Below are 24,587 nucleotides of genomic sequence, written 5' to 3' on the forward strand. Positions count from 1 at the left end.
CATTGCTATCACACTGTTTTACAGATGGGGGAAACTGAGGCACAGGTGGACTGTGACCTGACTGTGAACACAAGGAAGTCTTACATTACTTAGTCCCAAAGAGTTTACAGTCAATCTTCTTATATTTCAGAGTAGCAGCCATGTTAGTCTGTATTCGCAAAAAGAAAAGGAGTACTTGTGGCACCTTAGAGACTAACAAATTTATTAGAGCATAAGAAGTGAGCTGTAGCTCACGAAAGCTTATGCTCTAATAAATTTGTTAGTCTCTAAGGTGCCACAAGTACTCCTTTTCTTTTTGCGAATCTTCTTATATGTTTACACAGCAGCTAGCACAGTGAGGTCTTGGTCAATGACTGCGGCTCGTAGGAGTGGTGCTACCTCAGTACAAAATAATAATTAAAAGTCAATATCAGAGTCAAGAATTGGCTCTTAATCTCCTGCAGCGTGCCATGCTCTAATCACTAAACATGTTGCCTTTCACCAAGGCACTGCACAATAAAATACACAACAAATACCAAATAGCCGGGCTACTCAGTATCACTGTAACAGGGGTAGAGTATAGGCCTACAGAGAGGGGGCCAAGGTGAACATAAAAAGACATCTAGCACAAGGGTGAGACCTTACAAGGAGGGAGCTGTGAGAGAGTGACCGGCCAGCACAAGGCTGAAGAGGGGGAGGTCTCTTCTCCATTACGGGCTTTCAAATACAGCAGAGCCAGCTTAGTCAGCGAGCTCCTGTATAGGCAATCAAGGCACAAAACACAGGGCGGGCATAAAATGATCATGACTGCTCCGTCAGGGATTATCTATGGTACTGTGTATGGTGGGCAAGCACTATGCAAGTAGGCAAAAGTCAGCACTGCAAAGCTGCAGCCAGGGAGCCTTTGACTGCTACGGCAGACACTCGAAGTCTGTGCATGGTGAAGATATGTCTCCATGGGTATATTGAAGATATATGAAGATGCGTCTCCATGGGTATATTGCAGGCCACATGACTCCCAGTTCTCCCTTGCCAAGCTTGTAGCAGCAATTAAACCGCAACATTCCCATTACATTTACTGCAAGGGAAGGGAGATGGGAAAATAAAGGATAATTCTAAGCCCATAGGAGCGGAAAGTACCCCTCATCTCTCCCCTGGCCTACTCAATACAACAGGAAAACCCTGTTTTGTAGAAGGAGTAAGGAAATGGGCAGTGAGGAAAAGGACCGGTTTCAGCACTGGTGGATGGGAAGGTAGGAGTTGTACAATGGCTGGTAGCAGTCACTTCCTGACCCATTTCCACCACCGTTTGCATGGAAATTGCAACCCATTTACACCAGATTTGATATTGGCCCTTTTTTTTTTTTTTTAGAAAGCACCTGAAATGCAGATGAGTGTTTTTCTCATGCTCTGTCCATGCTGGCACAGCATTTACAAAGATAATTTAAACTCGAGTTGTGCCACAGAGCCCATGCTACCTCTCCAATAACCAGTTCAGATGGGCTTTGCAGTGCAGGGACTCTGGGGCCAAGATAAGGTACAATCCCAAGACTCCTGCCTCAGCTCCATTCAGATCTGCATTGCACAAAGGGAGAGGACCCTTCAAAAATGTTTGAAAACCATGAAGTGATTGCACATTCAAATCAGTGCAGGTGTGTGTGAATGGGAGCTACTCCAGCTCTACACACCTGTGATATTTGGAAGCTTAACCCAGTCAAATAAGGTGCGTCTGTTTGGATGATTGCATATTCAGACACACACCTGCAGCGATTTTGCATGTGGCTTTCTGCTTTGGAAGAAGGCACTCTACATGTGCTGTGCTGGTTGGCGCTGGGCTGTGCACTGGGGGATTGCCTGCAGCCCTGTCACTGCAAACTGTAATCTAGTTGGATCTCGTAAGTTAAGCGCTGATAGGAGACCCCCAAAGAAAAGCCAGTGGCTGCTGGAGAAAGGATTGGTGAGTGCTAGGGGGCACTCCTTGTGAGCGCTGAACTAATGCCCCCAGCAGTGTGAGCTGGGGACTCTGGTGCTGGAGAGGTCATCTTTCAGGTGAGATGTAAGGCTCAGTACCTGACCAGTCATCCTCACTGCACATCCCATGACACTTTCTTCAAGAGCAGGGGTGTCACCCCCAGTGCCCTGACCAAATTTCAGTTTGGAGAATTATGTTCTGTCCCATAACTACCTCACTTTTGGCTGGATATGGTGGTCCTCACTTCCTGTCCTAAACAGTTATGTAGTGTTCCTGTGTGCAGTAGCTAAACAGCTAGCATTTCACCCTAGAGGAGGCAGCTGTTGATATTCCTTCCTGTGTAATTTTAACAAGTTTTCCAACAGTAGATAAGATATGGCATCCCCACTGAGGAAAGCACTTAATGACATTTTAAATCGCTATTTACTATAGTTTATAATGTTTCATTTAGTGCTTAGGAAAGATGTTGAAATGACACCAGATCCCTCAGCTCATCTACTGAGCATGGACCAGTATAGTATGGGCAGCGGCACTGCAAGCTTCCTATGCATACGCTGTCCTCCACCAATGTGTGTCAGCTCTGACTTGTAAGGATCATGAAACCACAGTAAGTAGAGAAAAAATGCATGAGGTCACCAGTTACCTCTTCCCTGGCAAACATACGAGTTTTCCTCACAGCATATTAAGTCCCTACTAACTCCAGCCTTTCCCAGTCAAAAAAACAAACAGAATGTTGGGAATCATTAAGAAAGGGATAGATAATAAGACAGAAAATATCATATTGCCCTATATAAATCTCTGGTATGCCCACATCTTGAATACTGCATGCCGATGTGGTTGCCCCATCTCAAAAAAGATATATTGAAATTGGAAAAGGTTCAGAAAAGGGAAACAAAAATGATTAGGGGTCTGGAACACCTTTCATATGAGGAGAGATTAATAAGACTGGGGCTGTTCAGCTTGGAAAAGAGATGATTTAGGGAGGATATGATAGAGGTCTGTAAAATCATGACTGGTGTGGAGAAAGTGAACAAGGAAGTGTTATTTACTCCTTTTTGTAACACAAGAACTAGGGGTCACCCAATGAAATTAATAGGCAGTAGGTTTAAAACAACAAAACAACAAAAGGAAGTATTTCTTCACACAACATACCATCAACCTGTGGAACTCTTTGCCAGAGGCGATTGTGAAGGCCAAGACTATAACAGGGTTCAAAAAAGAACTAGATAAGTTCATGGAGGATAGATCCATCTATGGCTATTAGCCAAGATGGGCAGGGATGGTGTCCCTAGCCTCTGTTTGCTAGAAGCTGGGAATGGGCAACAGGGGATGGATCACTTGATGATTCCCTGTTCTGTTCATTCCCTCTTGGGCACCTGGCATTGGCCATGTCCAGAAGACAGCATACTGGGCTAGATAGACCTTTGGTCTGACCTAGTATGGCTGCTCTTATGTTTTTGTGTTCAGAGACTGTTCTACAGTTTAATCAATTTTGCTGTTAGGAATTTTTTTCCCCTGATATTCAGTACACATTGTCCTGGAAGCATGGAGTCTCTGTCTGAGATTTTATTCCTTTTCTTTTTGTCTAAGACTGCAAGCCAGGGTGCCATTTGTGGTGTGATGGGGGGAATTATGGACACTGATCCCCTAAGAACCAGACTGACACTCATTACACTGAACAGCAGTCAGCAGCTTTCAGTCATTCCTGGTCAGGGGTGGATTCATATCAATGACCTGGAAATGAAAGGCCCCATGTTTCGTTGCCGGGCACCTCAGTCAGCTGGGGATCCTGACTCTCATGTCGCACACACATCTATCAGTACCTGAACTATTGTGGAGTTTCTTTTCAACTTTTCTTAGCAAGTTACTGTTTGGGGAAGGTTGATTTTGGTCAGTGTAATCCTTCCTGTGTTACATTATATGCAAACACTAGGGCTCCACATTGATTTAGGCCTGTCTATTGTTTTAAACAATTGAACTGTTTCAATTACATTAGTGATGAACAGGGGCATAGTTCAGAGGGATGGGAACAGCTGGCTTTACTAAATGCATATCTAGCAAGAACTTCAAGGCTCCTGAAAGACTGTGTGGAGCTTAAACCTCTTCCACAGGTTATGCCACTTGCATTTACCCCCAAAGGGTTCAAAAACAAGTTCTTAGTCTGCCAAGGAAGGAAGGAAACTAATTCAGTGCTGGTGAAAGGTGCCGAACTGACCCACCTCTCCATAAAACAAACAGGCAGAGCATAAGCAGTAGAAGTGCAAGCTCCTCTCACGCTGCCCCATGTCCAATGGTCTTAGCCCTGCCATGGAAGGAAATTCAATCTCCGTGACCAATTCAGTCCATTTCTTCGCTGTCAAGACAGTTAGTAGTAGTTTATTTGGACACATTCCCACTGGGAGGCAGCCTGATTTACTGTACTGAGCACAGAGATGGGAGGGAGGAGACTCCTTAGTTCTGATCCCAGCCATGCTGGCAACCCCCTCTCTGACCTTGACCAGTCCACAACCCCTTTCTCCCCATCTGTAAAATAGGGATAGTTGCCTATCTTCTGGGGAGGGATAGTTAACGTTTGCACAGCACTTTACGTAAATGTTTATGCCTGTGTAAATGATAAGGATTGCTATTGGGAATTGGATTCAGTTCAGTTTTACACAGGCTACTACATCCCTCAATGTCTTCCAAATAAAGTAACTCCTTCGCCTGTTTCCTTTGTAGATCTATGTCATTGACAGCGCAGATAGAAAGAGGTTTGAAGAAACGGGTCAGGTAAGTAATTTATGTTCAACTCTCTCTGAAGTAAGGTTCATTAATGCCCTTTCCTTACAGAAGTTAGGAATATACTTGTTGTTTGTGGGTGGAAATTTGCATTTCAAGTGGGGCTTTCCTTTCAGCATCAGCATAAATTATTAGTTGTCTATTAATTTGATGAAGGGGCTACCCTTGGTTCACCTCTACCAGAAAAAATGGAACCAATGTTTAAAGCCTAAACCTTTTCAGGTCCTTCTGAATCTTGCCAAAATAAGACCATAAGGAATCATGTTCTTATGATTTCCACTTAAATTTGTAAATACTGACTTAAACGTTTCTTGGGTCTAATCAGAAACATTTAAAAAGTTTTGTAACTCAATTCTGTTTTATCCTGGTTTTCAAAATGCAAGCAAATTACTTTTTTGGCCTAGAATCTGATCTGTGATGCAACTCATTCTTGCACAGCAGTGCAAGATCTCTTCTCCCCTCCCCCCCCCCCCCCCCCCAAAGCAAGGACAGTCTCTAGCAGTTCTTGAGCCATCCACTCCCCAACAAGCACATGTTTTGCAAAATACCCTGCGACATGTCATGCAAGTGAAACTAAAGTCTGGCCAATAAAACCTATCGTCCAGCCTGGCTTTCAGCATTCCTTCAGTAGTTAACCCAGCTTCCTTGTGGGAGGGAGATTTTTGTTTCTGAAACAAGATTCTCTTTTACGAGTTACAGTTCATAAAACTTGGATCAAAAATCCAAGCTTGTTACTAGCATCATCGCAGAGGTTCAAATATATTGGAGATAGAATCACCTGATTTCAAGGATGAGTCAGGGCAATAACTCAATGTATTTTGTGTTGGTTTCCAGAGAGCAGGGATTGGCAAAATGCAGAGTTGTAGCCTTTAAAACAACTGTTAATTTCAAACTAAGCTAAAGACTCACATAACCTGTAATTGAAAAAACTTGCTTCTGAACCCTGAGCATAGATGATTGTATACTCTCTTGCTTTTTTGTAATAAGATCTAGGTTTCACTGGAACACTCACTTCCAACATTTGCCCTAAATATAACTCTAATTAGAGACATGATCAACCTCTGGTGGTTAAAGGCTTCTCTCCCCCCCCATCACCCGCTTTTTAAATGATATAGGAGCTGGCCGAGCTCTTGGATGAAGAAAAGCTCAGCGGAGTCCCTGTGCTTATATTTGCTAACAAGCAAGATTTACTTACGGCTGCCCCTGCTTCGGAGATTGCTGAGGGACTGAACCTACACACGATCCGTGACAGAATCTGGCAGATCCAGTCTTGTTCCGCCCTCACAGGAGAAGGCGTGCAGGTGAGGCAATAGAGAGGGCTTGTTGTGCCAACATACCTTACTGAATGAGGAGAGGCTGTGTGGTGTTATGAAGGAGGCCAGTATCACAAGGGCTCCTCAGAAAGCAGAATATCTTAATCAAGTGTTAGGAAGGCCTTTATTTATTTTAAAGAGATGATGTCAGGTTAATCATTTCATGAAACAAGTTGTCTTACCTGTGCTGTTAACTCCTTAGATTACTACTGCATAAAACTTACAAAATCAAATTTACTTCCACTGATGCTGGGTTTAGCTTCAGCTCAGACAATGGAGAGAGGCTGGTCAGTTTCACTTTGGTCCAGCCTACAGCACAAAAGAGCTACCCGATGGTGGGACCCACTTATGATGGTAGCACCTGACATGGCTAAAATGCTGTAGACTAGCTGAGCCACGTTCCTGAATCAAGACTGAAATGTGTTTTTAACTTTGTTGGGTGCTACCACATAATAGCATACCAGGTCCTACAATATGGTAATTTTTTGTAATGTAGATGGGACTTGAGTTTAGTCAGTTTCACGCTTTGTGCATTAGTATAATACTTGAATATTTGGGTTGCAAACACTGTGGGAGACTGTTTACATTCCAACCCAACTCTTTTCCTTAGAATTTAAAAAAAAACACCCTGTCTTTACAGAACCCAAAGTGTAGGCCTAAATATACCAAACAGTGGCCTTCTAAGAGCTTTTATTTATTTAGCCAAGATATAAACTTGGCTGCATTTGCAGCCAAGCTTATGAACCATTTCAGCCCTATCTCTATTTTGAAGTGGTGCTGTTACAGGATATTATAATATTATACTATCTCAGTAGGTGACTTGGACTTGCTGTTTCCTAATGAATTTTTGCCCCACAATGGCTATTATTCAAACATAAAATACTCTTGAAGAAATAAAGCAAAAAGGAACACAAGCTTATATTTCAAACGTGTACATGCATCCCCACGTCACCTCCTCCCTCACCTCACTCGCCTGCCTGCCCCAGGCTCTCACCCACTTTGTTGCTCCTACTCATTTCTCCAGGAGAGAGTTGTGTTGGCCCAACAGCTGTAAACATGATTGGGTTTGGAAGAATTAAATGCTGAAAAATGAGGATTATCAGCTTCACCTCTATTAGCTGAAAAATGCTTCTCTCCCCAGCTGATCCAAGTCTTTCTAGACCTACATGGCGGCTTTCCTATTGTCTGCTGCTTCTCGTTGTGCCTTCAGATGTGTGCAGTGCACCTGTGTGTATCTAGTAAAGTCTAATACAACCTAGTACGTGGAAGTAAAATCCACTCCTGTGCTTATGTCCAGATAGCAGAGGGCAGGGGCCAAGTCATTAAGTATCTGCAGACTTAAATATTTTGTTCATTACCCCAGCCTAAGTGAAATGCATTTAGATGTGAGCCAGATAATGTCTCACTTTGTCACCCCCATCTTCTGGTACTGTAAAAGATGGCAGCTTATTACAGCAATGATCATCCAGTGGGAAGGTGGGCAAGTCATAACCTGCCCTAGAGCTTGTAGAGTGAATAGTCAATCCTATTCCCAATGAGCTCAGAGAGGAAGGATGGTCCAATGTTTAGGACACTTGTCTAGGACTTGGGAGACCTAGATTAAAGTTTCTGCTCCACTCCAAATTTCCTGTGTGACATTGGCAAATCCCTATGCCTCAGTTTCCCCTCTGTACAATGGGAATAACAGCCCTGCCCTGCCTCAGAGGGGTGTTGTGAGGAGAAATCCATTAAACATCATGAGGTGCTCAAATGTTGCAATGATGGAGGCCACATAAGTACCTCAGATAGATATCTAGATAGGCAGACAGCACTTCACCTCCATGGCGCAATAAACACCATCAAACCAGACAGCAAGACGCTCTCGCTTTGACCAGGAAACATTTCTGGAAACACAACTAGAGCAAGGATTTTAGATCTCGGTTGGCTCAGACTAGGGAGGAGTCATTTATCCTGCCTTTTGGGTTTGTCCCATTAAACCACAGAGGTGGGCCACCCCCTCAAACTGTGGGGAAGGGAAAGAACAACACATTTAAGGAGTTGGGATTAAGACAAACACATGAGGTTCGTGTTACAACATCTCTGCACCGCGCTGTCATATGAGGAGCTATAGTTTAGATCCCTGTGCCTACTCTGAGAACTTCTCAGAGAATGTTGAGTTTAGTGACAGAAAAATAAATGAAGATACTGGAAGCCAAGAAGCATCAGGTATTTAGAATGAAACCAAGAGAACAAGCCTGCTGTCAGTGGAGCATAGCACCCAGTTAGACCTGAGAGATGGTACCAATGGATTTTGATAAAAGAGGTTTCTCTGGAATGAGTATGTGCAGGAACTGAGTTCATAGGGAAGGTTTGGTGAGGGCCCCAAGGAAGAACAATGAGCAAGGATAAATAATGACAATAGCCGAAGGGGAACCAATTTGAAGGTCATTTAATTAGTTTAGTTGATAGTGCCATAGTGTATAGAATTGGGTAGTTAAGACTGGGGATTTCAAGGTTAATGAGATTAGATTATGGTTAATAGAATGATATAAATTTAGAGAATTTAACTATTATTTGAAATAGGTTCGTTAATAAAAATGTTAATTAAGAAGGGAATCTGCGTTGTCATCTTGTCCTTTAACATTAACCTTTTGGGACTTGAGAAAGGTCACAGCAGCTTCCTTGGAAAGCCGTGAATAAAAGTGACTGGGTTAGAGGGAACCCCCACAGGTTAGCCCCTTGCACCAAACTGTCACCCACTGGGCTGTCAATAGCACCAGCTTGTTTCCGCTTCCAAAGAACAGAGTTTCATTACCTCCTCACTCTCCTTAGTGAAGCTGTGGACACATCATTCATTTTGTTCATGAGACTATGGCATTGTTCAAAGAAGAGAGACTTCGATTACGCTCTGAGTGCATTTGAAGCAGACCCTTACTTTGTCTGTAATTCAGAGTTTACAAAGGCAGAAGGATTGTCCCTCTGCAGTAGTGATTTGGTTTCTGCCTCATGATCTGGCATAAAGACTCACCCGATTTGCAAGTGAAAGCTCATGTTTATATACCATTGACAACGTAGCAGAATAACAGAGGCAGTGTAATAAGAGGGCTGTGTATGGTATATGGTATGAGCTGGTAATTGGTTCTGGTGACAAAACACATGAAGGACAGGGGAAGCAGTGCCTCATAACAGTGATTTGTTGGGATTTAGATGCTCTGGGGCAGGGGTGGCCAACCTGGGGCTCCGGAGCCACATGCGGCTCTTCAGAAGTTAATATGCGGCTCCTTGTACAGGCACCGACTCTGGGGCTGGAGCTACAGGCGCCAACTTTCCAATGTGCCGGGGGGGTGCTCGCTGCTCAACCCCTGGCTCTGCCACAGGCCCTGCTCCCACTCCACCCCTTCCTGTGCCCTCCCCTGAGCCTGCCGTGCTCTCGCTCCTTCCCCCCCCCAGCCTCCTGCACACCATGAAACAGCTGATTGGGAGGTGTGGAGAGACACAGATCGGCAGGGCTGGGTAGAAGGCACGGGGGGGGGGGGGGACGGGAGCTGATGTGGGGGCTGCTGCCGTATTATAGTGGCTCTTTGGCAATATACATTGGTAAATTCTGGCTCCTTCTCAGGCTCAGGCTGGCCACCCCGGCTCTGGGGGATGCACTGTGAGAACAAAGTATCTAACTGTACTCTGTGTGGGAGGGTAATGTACATTGTACCATGATCTTACAACATGGCAGGTAGACAGAGATGGGGTGGGAAGGAGCAGCCACATGTGTTTCATTTTGCTATCTACCCTCCTGTTGGGCATGCTTAATAAGAATCCTGAACGTTTGTTGGACGTGATTCATGCCTTTGGACCAGTCTGCATTGCACAGTTTGCTGCATCATGAGACCATTTTATAATATCACTGAGATGGGACCAGACTGTGCTACTGCCCTGTAAAGGCTAAAAACAAGTTCCTCAGAATGGTGCAGAGGGTCCTTAAAGCTGTCCTAAACGGGTAGAGGGGGGGAATCCTCCGTTGGCATAATGCTGGAACGCATTATGCTCTGCTCAGCCTCACACCAATAATGGCCCCTGTGAGGCCATTACAAGTCTGTGGAAGTTAGAGCAGCCTTTAAACTATTCTAATTTGTCAGGGCCAGTTTGGCCCCAGGATTATGGGAGGTAGAAAGGTGGCCTAGAACCACCTTTGCCTATCCCTCTTCAGCTGAGCCCTAGTATTGTAGTATGTTAATACCACAGTTTGGCCCATCCACCCAGGCAAGGGGTATTATAAAGTGGCCCCTGACAGTATAATGTGCTGCATTAATAGGCCCTGAGTTTGTTTTAAGGCCAGTATGCACAGGGACTTACCATATTTTAACCAAGTTAGACACACTTTTAAATTGCATTAAAAACCCATTTGAATAACAGTAGCTATACCAGGGTGGACAAAGACAGGGGTTGCAGGAGATAAGGAACAGTGGAGCTAGGAGGAGAGAGCTTAGTGATGTTTAATGAGGGAGCAGAGAGGGAATTGTCAGAACTGTGTCAGGAATACAAGATTACGAGAGTCTAAAAAGAAATTTACATCTAGGCAAAAAATGTGTAGCCACTTGTAGCATGATGATAGAAGCAGCAGCCTGGAAATCTTAGGTACCCGGGCAGGATATTAGCAGCGTGGACAGAGAAAAAAGTAACATTTGAAATAAGGAGTATGCTGAAAACATCCAAGATAGCGAATTTTGAACTCCCCTGACCCAAATGAGTGTGGCATACCCAGGTTTACCTGAAGGAATTAAGCCTCGTTGCCCTGAAGGTCATGGTTAGGGGTCAGAAGTTTGTGACTGTGCCTGATCCCTGGATTATCGCATGGGAGCAGACATGAGAAGGTTCATAAGGGGCAGGAGGGACTTGTTGACTTGTATCTGAGGTCTTATTACTTTGCTCTTGTAGCTAAATTGCTGATAGTATGGGGTTTAAAACAAGTCAAGTTATTGGAGCTAGCTATTTCAAGGTACGTCTACATGGGCTGCAGTCCCACCTCTGTATTAGAAATGGGAAAAATTCAGAGAAGGGCAACAGAAATGACGAGGGGGATAGAACAGCTTCCATAGGAGGAGAGATTCGAAGGACTGGGATTGTTCAGCTTGGGAAAGAGACGACTATGAGGGGATATGTCAGAGGTCTAATAATTTGTGAATGGTGTGGAGACCATGAATAAGGGAGTGTGGTTTACTCCTTCATGACAGCTGTCAGAGTAGCAGCCGTGTTAGTCTGTGGCCGCAAAAAGAACAGGAGGACTTGTGGCGTCTTAGAGACTCACAAATTTATTTGAGCATAAGCTTCCGTGAGCTACCTTCATGTAACACAAGAACCAGGGGTCACCCAATGAAATTAATAGGCATCAAGTTTAAAACAAACATAAGGAAGTACTTCCTCATACAATGCACAGTCAATCTGTGGAACGCCTTGCCAGGGGATGTCCTGAGGCCAAAACTATAGCAGGGTTCAAAAAAGAACCAGATAAGTTCCTGGAGGATCAATGGCTATTAGCCAAATTGGGCAGGGATGCAACCCCATGCTCTGGGTATCCCTAGTCTGATTGCCAGAAGCTGGGAGTGGACAACAGGATCACTCAATGATTGCCTGTTCTGTTCATTCCCTCTGAAGCACCTGGCACTGGCCACTGTCAAAAGACAGGATACTGGGTTAGATGGACCATTGGTCTGAGCCAGAATGGCCGTTCTTATGTTCACTGATTGCAGGGTAGACACACTCGCTGTGAGGGGCCATCAGTCTCATTCATTCTTGTGACCAAAATGCAGGATTTGAATCCAGCTCTTCAGAAAAGAAAAGCTAGAAGCATCTACTCACAATAATCCTCCTCATTGACTGCCATGCACAGGATTCATTGCCCATATGTGGAAAGTAGCCTCATCACTATCGTTCCATGAGATGCTTTGCAGTGTAGTTTCTCCAGTGTTTTAGCCGACATGAATTTGTAGCAAGGGCTCTGAGGGTTGAGGGGATTTATTCAATAAGGTGCATGGACTTTTCCCGCAGTTCAATGTTTAGCATCTTTTTTTATTGATGTTTACTGTTTGTAAATGAATAGAGACAGTAAAATCCAAAGAATTCTAACTCTCTCCCCATCTATGCTGTTAGATTTAATATCTGCTTGGGAAGGGAATATTACTACTGTATTCATGTTCATTCTTAGAATAACTGCTAATGCCGAAGCATACTGCTTCAAAAGTGTGCAAAGTTAGTTATTATTTGTACTTTATGTATTTTAGTCACAAGGGTTTAATTGTTATTGTAGGGGATGAGGTACTTTTCATAAAGAGTCAATTTCAAGTACGTACAGGCAAGAAAATATAAGGACAAGGGGGAGAAGAAAAATTGCTCTCATTTTAAATCATCAATGAACTTGGTCCTGTCTTTCATACCCACCATTTTTCTTCCCCCCCGCTCACTCCGTACCTGGTGCGAGAGCCTTCTCCAGTGCACCGCCTCCCATCTGAAACAGCCTCCCTGGGTTTCTCCACCATAGCAACTCTCCTTCCCATTTCAAACCTTCGCTGAAAGTTTGTTGTCCCATATCTATATTTTTCTCTTCCCTTCCATTGTATTTACCTCTCTGGAAAGCATACTGGGATACCCTCTGTAGGAAGGATGCCACACCCAATAAAGTTGCATTAAAAACATTTAAGTTATCTTTAGTGCTTGCAGATAAGATTATTTTATTCATGTCTCTGATATAGCAAACATATTTTCCTACTGGGTCATGTTAATCCCTCAGACCCTCCCCCGTGAACTAATTAGATATTAAAATTAACTCGTTCTATAAAATGTCTTTAAAAGCCATTCCTGCTTTAAAAGGTAGATGACCTAGGTTTGGATTTCAAACCACTTGGAGTTCATCTTTCGTCTCTCAGAGTGCTTTGTCATTCTTTTGCCCTCGTTATATGGTTGATGTAGTTTAGGCTCCCGGCCATGGTAAATCCCAGTATAAACTCGCTTTATGACCTGCGCCTCTCGGATGCTCCAGTGGGCTGATTTCCCCTCCCTGAGCTCCCTAATGGCACCAGGCCGAGTTTTAATCAATGTAAATTCAGGTTCTGGTCAGATTAGCTGGCAGATAGGATGCACGTTTGTTGTTTTGCAGTGATGTATTGTTTATGGGATTACTGTACTGAATAGCAAAGGGTGTCAGCTGATATTTATTACTTTAAGCTGTCTCAGCTGTTCTGGTTCAGCCAGTAAACCTATATTCAAAATGAATAAGGGGCACTGCTTGCCTGGATGCCATGATGTGTGCAAAAGTGATTATTGCTTCAGATGCTAGGGAAGCTGAAATCATTCTGGGAGCATTTTTTACCCTTTGCAAGCAATCATGCAGATTTCTAAAGAACGCAACTGAGAGGAGGGCTTCAACATATCTCTGTCTAGCTCCATTGTAAACCTATGGCCTCGTGTACCTTGAGAATCTCTCTCCAAAGTGATGCGCTTTAAACCACGCTATTGATTGCTTAAAGCATTACATGTTTTACACATAGGTTATACATTGTTACTGAAGAGAAAACACAAAACTCCTGGGCCTTAAAATGAATTTACTCTCAACTTTTCCCATTTGGTCCGAGGATTTCTGACAATTTGTTGTACACACTGATCTCTGCTGCAGTACTAAATAAAAATGAAGAAAGTGACCCTTCCTGAGGTTAGGCTTAGAGTCGTTATTAGAATTAGGCCTGTGTGTGTGTGTGTGTGTGTGTGTGTGTGTGTCTGTCCCATTGTAATTTGATGCACCACTGGGTTTGTTTTATAATTTAAAACTGCAACAAGGGTCAGTTTAGAAAACAACTGGACTTCTTCCGATAAGAACTGCCCAATGGGACAGCTACCAGGGTAAATTTCTATTTTCAAACTGAGATCCCTTGTGTGCTCCTGATTAAGCCCTGAGGATTCAGTGTCCTCTTTAACACCTTCTGTATGGCCACCATCTTTCTGGCTAAGAGCTAGACAGGACTCTATTCAGAACCAATCTATGCATTTCCTTTCTTAGCCAAAAGGGGTTGCTGTTGTGTGACAACAACACCCTTCCATTGTTATATGCAGCATAGTTGTCGCCATGTCAGTCCTAGGCTATTAGAGAGACAAGATGGTGAAGCAGTGAGTCAGTATGACATCGTGCATCAGCTATGGGAAAGGGACTGAGAGACTTTTTCCATTGGATCATATGAACTGGAACCATAAACTCACTGAACATTAAATCTCACCAAATGAGGGTAGATCCATCCTCATCACTGTATCCACTCATTATATTCCACACCTGAACATAGCCATTATATGAACAACCTACCCCCATATCTCAATGTCTGTACTTTGACCTGTTAAACTTTTACCCCCAGTTGGGGAGATTGCAGATTATGTATTTCTTACGCCACCCGTTCCTAAACCAAATTTTGCACCCCTTGATAATCTGTACCTTATTCCCTGATAACCAGAAACTTGTATGCTTAAACTCTGTACCGTTTTCTTTTTACTTCAACATTATCTTAATAAAATTATTAAATCTCTTATTGGATCAACTTCTGTTGGTAAGAGAGACAAGCTTTTGAGCTTATACAGCCCTGAAGAAGAGCTCTGTGTAAACTCAAAAGCTTTTCTCTGTTACCAACAGAAGTTGGTCCAGTAAATTAAAAGATATTCTCTCTCCCACCTGTTCTCTCTTAATGACGCTCTCGAGAGGATCAAGCTCTTAACCTATTTCTCCCACTCTGTGCTGGCCTGAGAAATAAGAGAGCAGGGAACGACATGTAGCCCTGCCACTGGACAATGCTGACAATTACTAGCAGGCTTCTCAAATATTTTTAAGGTCTAATGACTTTAAAGGTGTAGTGATAGTTAGCAAAGTGACTCTACGAATGACCCACTGGGGCTCCCTGTCCTCTCTCTGCTGCCCCCAATCTCATCTGCCCAGTTTACAAATCCAAAGATGGATTTTCAAACCTCGGACGTGAAAATCCAGCTGGCTTCCTCCTGCTTTGAACATCATATTTCATACTAACTAAAGACTCTGCACTTGGACTCTAGGGGGCAGTTTAGAGGGTGCACATACGTGACAAGAATCCAGCTCGTGCGCTCGGCAGGGCTTTAGGTCAGCCACATGAGCAGGTAAAATGATGCTTTCTTTGCTGGAGCATTCCCTTCAAGACAGATCCCAACTTGTTTTATGGACAATAAACTAGGACTCCCAGCAGCCCTGTGTGGTAGAGGAGTGTTATCATCATAGATGCGCCAGTCTATCTATTTAACGTACTTAGATGCATCTGTGATGGGGGCCATATGAGTGCCTTACAGTACTTACTATATTTCTCCTCCCAACACCCCTGTGAGGCAGAGCAGGGCTGTTATCCCCATTGTACTGATGGGATCTGAGGCACAAAGAGACAGGAAGTTTTGGACCTGAATACCAAGTTAGCACCCTAACTCTAGGACCAGCGTCCTCTAAAATTGACATATAGGAAGACTGAGTGACTTGCCATGGGCTGCAGGAGTCCATAGCAGAACCTGGAATTGAGCCTCGATCTTTTTAGAGGCAAGTCAGTCCTAACTCAGAGGCCTCGGACACAGCGGTGGAATGAGAAGACAACCCTTTTTTACTAAGTCCCTTTTCTGACCATAACGGCTCTGCGACAAGAGCCACTGAACAAAGGGGAATTTGCAATTTACATGTCGTATTGTGGGGGATTATGGAGAGAGTGGTACAAATATGTTTTCCAAATGACAGCTTGAGGATTCCTTATCCCCTTCCTTGACTAACCTGCCTTTCTCTGTGTCCACCTTTTGTCCGAAGGACGGCATGAACTGGGTCTGCAAAAATGTCAATGCAAAGAAGAAATAACCCTCCCCCCCCCCCCGAGCTGCATGGAAATGGAGGAGCTGTGGAAGCAGAATTCTATCCTGGAAGCACTAATTTGCTGCTTTCTGACCAAATGTTTTTTCCATTGTGCACAGCTACAGCTGTTTTAAACAAAGGGAACAACAGTTCAACCGGCTGCAATTGGACCTTTACCTGCTCTTTAGTACAGTTATTTTTCCCAATAAAGGAATTGTACTTGCCCCCCCCCCGTATAAATAGTATTAACTGTCTCCACACTCATCTGAGTAGAAAATGTGATTTTAAACAAGAGTAAGCTTGTGATTCAGGTTAGAGAATTCCAGTAAGCTGGGGGCTTGTGTTTTGGCTTCTGCAGAGCCAGTATAGTCACTGAGATGTTCACAGCATGCCCTGCCCCCCACTGGTTCCACAGTCATCCGGGCCATTCTCAGATGTCAGTCAAAGCTTTTCCCCAGTGACAAATCAGGTCTTGTTTCGGTAGCAAGTGTGGGTTGTTAAAAGACGCACATCATTTTGTGTAAGGTGGGTAGAATTCTCATGTCATCCCCTGCCCCCTGTAGCCCTAAAAAGGACCTTCATCTTAACCAGATACAGCAGTGATGCTGCACCCCTCCCTAGAATTGGGAGAGGAGCATATATGTATAACCTAAGCTTTTGAAAGTTTGAAGGTAAGGAAGGGGTAGCTTTTCCTCCAGCTAAAGTAAAACACAGGCCACCTCACAGTGGCAAATATGCGGTTACCCACGTTCAGTGCAAGGGTGGGCAGTTATATTTTTCAAGTTAGTCTTGGTATGCCACAAACCCTGGCCATCGAGGTAACTGTGCAGTGAAGCTCAGTTAATTCCATGTTTCAGTTCCTAGAACAAGGTAAAATTGCTCCCACTTTTCTCCTTTTTGAACACATAATGTATTTTCTGCCTTCTCTAAAATCTTTCACTTCAGGAAGTGCACTGGGACTTGTGGAGTGAAAAATCTACAATTGCTTTGCAGTGGGGATAGCTTTCTGCAGTTGATCCTAGGTATCATGAGGCTGGAGCCATGAAATGGCCATTGTTGGAAAGAATCTCCCAGTTTAGAATTAATCCCATGTATGGGTAAGGATTGGAATAATGGCAGATGGGAAGCAGGAAGGAAAAGCTTGCTCTAAGACGATGAGTCGTTTTCCCTTGGCTGACAAATTCCACAACTTCTTCAGTCCAAATAGATGTGTCAGAGGTGAGACGGAGGTGCTAACTGGTAGGATGGAAAGGGTGCTTGTCCCCTCTAGGTCCCCAGTTCAAATCCGGCCCAAGTTGACAGGGACTAAGAGTCACTGGCACCTGAAAGCAGTTGCATCCAGTGCAAAAAATCCACTGCTAGCTCTCAGTCCAGCTAGTTTCTAGCATATAGATTTACAGATTGTTTTAAAAAAAAAAATCCACCATCCTGATTGGCACTGTTACTTGCAGCCCAAGCATGAAGGCCAAAGAATGACCACAGCCGTGCCCTGCCCTCTCATTGCTAGGAGACAGCTTGGCGGGCAGTGTGGGAAAAGGTTGCCTTGCCTGTACCCTGGTGATCCTGCTTTCTGGAGAGCCAGAGTACATCTGTCTCCAGACCCAGAAGGAGAATGGTGTGGAGATTGAAGTGATCTAGCCCCAGTTTAAAATCCAAAAGACTGGGGAATAAAACAGGCTCAAGTGAATTCCTAAGCGATAGCTAAATATGCAAGGCGACACAGTTATAACTTTGTGCAGAATGAGCAAGGCAGCATGAGACATGCAGGCAGATCTGTTTAAAATCAGCTTGCTCAGTGACTCTCACCTCCAGCTGCAGTACCTTATCCGGAACCCAAGGAATCTCAGCACATGTTTCCAGGGGCTACTCGGAGTAACGCATCGCAGCATGTGTCTGCCTTTGCTTTATTGTTAGTGCATCCTCCTGCTGTAAACAATCGCAGCTCTCTTACAAAGAGCGAGGTTGTGCTGTTTAAGTGGCTAAATGCAAAGCTTCAGAATATGGGTTTCCAGCCTTGAAATACGTCACCTTTGCGGCATTGAAAGTGTAGAGTTTCTGAAATGCTTCCGCACCCCTAAACGTCAACAGTTTTAAAAAACCCCACACTACTGTGACCTTAGCTCCCTGCCACTTTAAAAGAGCCTTGAGTTAGGCTCTTCCCTTCTCTTTGATCACATCTTTAAGAAGCAGAAAACTACACTGGCTCGTTTCTTTTCAGCTAAGAAGAAATTGATAATGGGTGTTGCAATTATCTGTTTGCATTTGAAAAGATTTTCCTTTTTTTCCATAGTCAGACATATATATACTTGGAAATTGTATTTGTTTAATTTTTTCCTAGAGTCTCAATTTTGAGGGGGAAAATTGACTTTGTTGGTATTGAGTCCAGAAATGGCTTGCTGGATCAATAGATATATGCCTGCATGTAGAGAGGCATGCTTGCATCTTTGGTGCAGGCATCTACGCACATAATGCTCCCAGCTAAAATACACCAGACACAAGTAATCAGTCCATTCAGGCAATAATGGAGAGAATGTGATAGTGTGAGGGGCTACCAGAGTTTTATTTCCATGTGTGTAGCAGGACTTAAGTAGACCATCCCATACTGATGACGATAAACTTTCTCTTTGTGGTAAACAAGCCTCCATGCATCCACTGGATGGGAATTAAAAAGTACTTGAGACACAATTCACCTGCCATCTCTTATTTTAATATATTTACAGTCCATTCAACCCTGATCAGCTAAGCAAAGCTTCTCTCCTCCGTCAACACCACCTGTCTAAACACAAAGCATAAGACTGGTTACAACCATCCGGAACACCTGCCATCGTTGAAAAAAAATCTCCATTGCACCCGCCAGGGTCACATTCAATTTATGCCAATTATGGGGTTTAGGTTTTGTCCTTCTGACTCTGTCTGCTTTTTCCCCTTTAAAGGAAGTTTCTATGGAAACAAACTCGCTCATTGGCATGGGTGGAGTTTATTCATAGACTTTATAGCTTGATAGATTTCAAGGCCAGAAGGGACCATTACGATCATCTAGTCTGACCTCCTGTATAACACAGACCATTAAATCCCACCCAGTAATTTCTACATCAAGCTCAATGATTTGTGATTGAAGTAGAATCTCTCTTTTAGGAAGACATCAAGCCTTGATTTAAGGACTCCAGGTGACAGAGAATCCACCACATAGCATAGAAGGCTGTTTCAATGGTTAATTACCCTCACTTTTAAAAACGTACATCCGTATTTCCTGTTTGAATTTGTCCAGCTTCAACTTCCAGCCATTGGATCCTGCTAATGCCTTTGTCTGGTAGATTAGAGAGCCTTCTGCTAGCGCTGTCTGGGTTCTTAGAAGGGGAAAGACGTATGGATGGATGGAACATCAATAGTTCTGGGATAACACTGGGTGAGACATACTAAGTTCTCCTTTTACCCATTTTCCAACTATATTCTGTGCACATTAGGGATTTTTGTATTCTTTCTAATTGCAAGTGATCACTGCTTTCGTTATTAAATATATTTGTATGACAATAGCACCCACTAGCTTCATTCAGGATCACACCCCATTGGGCTAGGGCTCTGTACAAACCATATATGAAGATGCATTTTCTTCCCCTGGACAGCATACAGGCTAGGCTATCTAGTTCTGTCTTATTGCAGGATATAATCTGGCCCATACACGCTCTATAGTTTGTTCCTTTTTTGAATTTGCTCAAAGGGGGTATTCGCAATATTTGGTCATGTTGTAAAATTCAATGTATAATTTAGATGTCTTTGTCAAGAAATAAAAATTGAGTAGAAACAAGAAGCCAGTGTTTTGAGGTTATATTTTGTTTTCAGCCAAAGGTTTGGGGTTGTGTTGGCTCTTTATTTTTCAGACCATCCAAAAGAAAGACTTCACTTTTAAAGGATCCTATTCTCTATAGAATGTCTTCAATGTTTCAGTCCTGCCGCTTCTCATCAAAGAATTAGACATTAGTTATGAGTAGAATGCCTCACAATTTTTGAAACAAGTCGTCTTTTCCACCTGTAAAATGGCTTTTTATCCAAAACCAACATTTTTTGCAAAAAAAAAACCCTGGCATTGGACGTCGCTGGGTTGTTGGTTTTTTGGAAGGTTTTTGTGTGTGTCAAAGATGCACTTTTAAAAAAAAAAAAAAGCTTGATGCTTTTATTGAAAATATCAAAAAGATTAACAAGTTCAGCAACAGTTTGGATAACGTTTGATCAAAATGATTAAAAAGCAAACTTTTTTGTGTGTGGGAAACCAGAAAATGGTTGAGTTTCGAACACTTTGAAATGAAACCACGTTTGACATTTTGGGAAAAACTACTGGATTTTACCCTTCCTGCAACACTACCCCAGGCAAACGAGAGAGATTAGCAATCGGAGCTTTCTGAAAGGTTGAGTGTATGTACCCTCTACACTCAGGACAGCTAGCACACTGGCAAGCCATTGAAAAAAACATTATAGATGGTCACACCATTTTTTAGGCCTTTTTTTTTTTTTTTTGGACTGATCCTTGATATTTTTAAAGCAAACTAGGAAACACTTTCACATTTCATTTGCCTAACGGATTGGATGTGAAAAATATTTCTGTGGCAAGTGAACACGCCAGGAGTTTCGGAGCTGTCACAATGTTATATTCTGTTCCCCTCCCTCCCCAATTCTCTGCATTTCCCCTCTCCTGTTTCTATTTACAGTAGGCCTTGATGTAATTTATGACAGGTCTGCGTGTGACCTTGCATGTGTCTGGTATAGCGAACCACAGATACCCTACATGCAGAAGCCTTGCTGTGACATTTACATGATGAATTTAGTGCTCTAAAAGGAGTTGACTGTATTGGAGGGGAAAAATAAAAAACAACCCAGCAAGCCACAGGTTGAAGGAGAAATAAAAGAACGTTTTCCATTGCTGTTTAGCCAACACATCTCTCTTGTTCACACCATGCCTCTATCCTTGACTAAAACCTTTAGCAGAATGTGGGAGTCTTTTGGGACTGGAGTGCTGGAGATCTCACTCTCCCAGCTACATCCCCAACATCACTAAGCAGACACCCCGCTAGTGCATCTCATCTACAACTTGCGGCAAGCTACCCAGCCAGAATGTTTGTCTGTAACAAGCATCCAAGCTGCTTTCAAATAGGTCCCAGCAGCTTTGCCCACTGAGCTGCCGCGCTGCTACGCCAACCAAGTAATTGCAATTAAGATTTTTTTTTTTTTTGGTACATGGAATTGGGCTCATGTTGAAGGCTTTTGATTGGCTTGCAGCTAAATTGCCGTTTAGGGCTCAGTTGGCTGCATTTAGGGTTGTTGTGGTTTTTTTATTGCAATCTGTTCGCTTATTTCCCTTTCCAGCGCGGGTAGGAAACTAAACTCCGGTAAAATCTGCAGTCAGTGTGCACTGAAGCTGGAGTGTGGCTTTAAAGGGTTTCTGTGCTCAGAACAGTGTAAGTGTGTGTGTGTGCATGCATATTTCACATTTAATGTGGTGGGAGAGATGTCTGTCCCTGATTACCATAATGAAAGGAAATCTGACCCTACAGAGGACTTGCTGGTACTAGATCTTCTCTTTGTAAAGCACCATGACCCACCACATGACAGTCAGACACTACAACCATGCACAGAATATAAAAGGATAGCGAGATATGGCTCTGTATAAATACTCCAAAAAGAAAGGAAAACTGTCAAGTAACTTAGGGCCAAAATCTGATCTACATTAGAAGCTGTCAGGGAACGTTCTACAAATAACTCATTCATGGGAGAGATTTTTAAAGAGATTTTACCCTCGTGGCCTGACCTTACAATATTTTTTGTTGTGCTACTACCAGCCAGCAGACGGAGCACAATCTGAAGCCTCCTACAACTGGGTGGAAACTGACATCTCTCAATGGTGCTCTTGTCAACAAAGAATAGCCATTTTGGCTTGTGCTCCAGAAGAGTGTTCTTAACCAGGGAGCGGGAAAACCGTGCTTTCAGAATCCAGCAGCTGGCCTGCTCCCTAACACAGCCTACAAGGAATACGTCACCCCAATTTCTTTCTCCCTATGCTGGCTCCCCAGTGAACAGAGGCCTGCCCAAGATGGCGGTCCTTTGGTTTTGGTCCCAACTATCTGAGAAATCACCTCCGCAGCGAAGAGATCACATGATGGCTTCGCTGTGCTGGAAAAATCAAGCTGTTGGTAAATAGGGGAGGACTTATGTTGGCGAATACGGGCCAACCATCCTCCTTGTGTTCACAACTACGTGCAAACCCATTTCTTAGACTCATCCCTCTTCAGGTTTTCTACCACTGCTCATCACCACAGCAGCTGGGTGCCTTTCATGTAAAATCAATAGCAAAGTCCCTAGTGGATTTTCATGGGATCTCTGGTATGTCTCCCTTTTTGGGGATCAAAACTCTGCTTGGAGTACAGTTTTTTGGAGGGAGGAGAGTGACAGAGGCTGGGAATAGAAGGGGGCACATGAGCTTTCCTGCAATAACCCCAATGCATCAGCATTCTCAGACTTTAATAACTTTAAGCTTATTCCTTCCAACAAAACTGGAAGACAGAGCTTCGTACATTTTCTTCAGTATCAAGATGATGGGCCACCTTATGAAAACCTAGACAGATTTCAGGCTTCTGATAGTCTCCCAAATAAGAGCATTGTACAAACGATATTGGAAAATATGAATGCTCTTTTAACAGTAGCTGTTTGTAGCCCCAGGCTCCGCCCCATTAGCCTTCCTTCTGTACAAATGCTTGGGGATCCTTTCACACTTAAGTCATGAAACGTTATCAGTGAATATATTTGGGCAGAACAGACTCCACAGGGGGCAAAAGTTCTACTTGTTATTTCCTGGCACAGCCAAGTGCACATGCCAACATTTCAGGAGAAACCACAGATGCCTTTGTCTGCTCCAATGAAATCCTCTGGGCTGCAGGAACAGAGGCTTTAGAAGGAGAGAGATTTTGTTGTAAGATCAGGAGAGTGGTGGCTGAGTGAGCATAGCCATGTCCCCCTCTAGTGGCCAGCTGAGGGCCTGCTACTTCGTTGATGAGTTACTTATTTAGCTCAAGTGGCTAGACCAACTCCCATTGTGGGAAAACTCCCGCTGGCTTTAATGAGAGTTGGCTCACATGGTCAGTGCTGAAGGCCCAGGTCTCTGCTGACAGCCATCATGAGCCACCCCGGACACAAGCAGTGAGAGGAGAAGCAACGTACCCCTCATCACCACCAAGAGGCAGCAGCTCCCCTCTCCTCCCGTGATGGTCCCATACATCACGTATTTGGGATGCAGAGGCGGCACAAGTGGGGGAGATGGCAGCTAAGTAACAGTGCTGCTGTGAAAACCAGTCCCTCCCTTCAACAGGTGCTGCCCCAAGAGGGTTTCAGCTCCATCTCTACAATGGGGCTTCACAAAGCAGGGCTTCTCGTGGCGAATGCACTAGTCCAAGGCAGCTGTCCCGCTCCCAGCTCCCTCCTGACCCCCCAGATTTTATGTTATATTCTCAATCGCCTCCGCCCAGCACCTGTGAGGCCAGAGACAGCTCGGTGATATCCTAGAGGGCTCAGAGACTGAGGGGATTAGGCTGATCTGAGGGCTAGGGGGGGATGTGGATTAGAGGGCCCCTCAGGGCTTCTGCTGTTCATTTCACTCATTTTAAAGTGAATGTACTGCTGATGGGCGAGTGCCAGGCTGGCAGCCCCGAGCTCATGTCTGTGCCTGGGAGCACTAGGCCAAAGGCCCCGAGCCCGCAGCCCAGGGCCAGCGTGAAGACTGTCCTCGTGGCTGACGCATTGGGTTCAATCCCCAGTGTCGGCCAAGAGAGCAGCTATTGCACCTACAGAAGGGGAGACGCTGTCCCCACTTGGCTGAGTCTCTTCCTCCGGCACCATCCCCAGCAGCTGGAGCAGGAAGCCCCAGAAAGGCTGTTGTTTCAGGCTGAGAACTGCAAGCTGAACACTGGTGCTGGCATGTGCTTTGCCCTCCACGTCCCTGACCACTGCCTGCCCCCGCACCCCCCTGTGTGCTCTCCCTGCTGCTGCCCTGCCCTGGCCCTGCCACCCGGCTGGCCATAGGTCGGGTTGTAAGCCGGCCAGTCCTGGGTTTGTCCCCTGACCAGTCCAGATATAAAACTAGTTGTGGGTTCGTACTGAGCATAGGACGGAAGCCGCAGCTATTCCAAAGAGGACGCGGCTCCACGCCTGCCGGCCCAACCTTACACCATGTGGGCGGGGTCATGCCAGCAGGGGGCGGAGTCACACCATTCTCCGCAGTACCGGAATGTCCAGTGTTCTGGGGAGGTGTCTGTCGCCACCCTACCGACCACAGCGCTGGGCCCCACCTTGTGCCCCCTGATCATCTCATCATGCCCCACCCAATGATCTAGGCCACCCACCTGAATAGCAGAGGCCCCCAGCACCACCCAGGCCCTGCACACTAGACCCAACAACTGAACACAGGTTAAGTCAGGGGTGGGCAAACTTTTTGGCCTGAGCACCACATCGGGGTTGTGCAACTGTATGGAGGGCCGGGTAGGAAAGGCTGTGCCTCCCCAAACAGCTTGGTCCCCGCCCCCTCCCACTTTCCACCCCCTTCAGAACCCCTGACCAATCCAACCCCCCCTGCTCCTTGACCCTTGACCGCCCCCTCCCAGGACCCCTGCCCCAAACTGCCCCCTGAGACCCCACCCCCTATCCA

General features: G+C 44.6%; 1 protein-coding gene across 1 annotated transcript in view; it reads left to right on the forward strand.

Moving 5' to 3' along the window:
- The window catches only part of ARL3 (ADP ribosylation factor like GTPase 3), a 38,280-nt gene extending 18,574 nt beyond the window's left edge, over positions 1-19,706 (forward strand). Inside the window, exons 4-6 of the mRNA XM_038411278.2 lie at positions 4,670-4,720; positions 5,845-6,030; positions 15,860-19,706. Coding sequence (XP_038267206.1) covers positions 4,670-4,720; positions 5,845-6,030; positions 15,860-15,907 — 285 coding nt within the window. The 3' untranslated portion in view covers positions 15,908-19,706. The remainder of the gene's footprint in view (positions 1-4,669; positions 4,721-5,844; positions 6,031-15,859) is intronic.
- The last annotated feature ends 4,881 nt before the right edge of the window (positions 19,707-24,587 follow it).

This window comes from Dermochelys coriacea, chromosome 7, assembly GCF_009764565.3.
Source record: "Dermochelys coriacea isolate rDerCor1 chromosome 7, rDerCor1.pri.v4, whole genome shotgun sequence".
In the NCBI taxonomy this organism is placed as follows: domain Eukaryota; kingdom Metazoa; phylum Chordata; order Testudines; family Dermochelyidae; genus Dermochelys; species Dermochelys coriacea.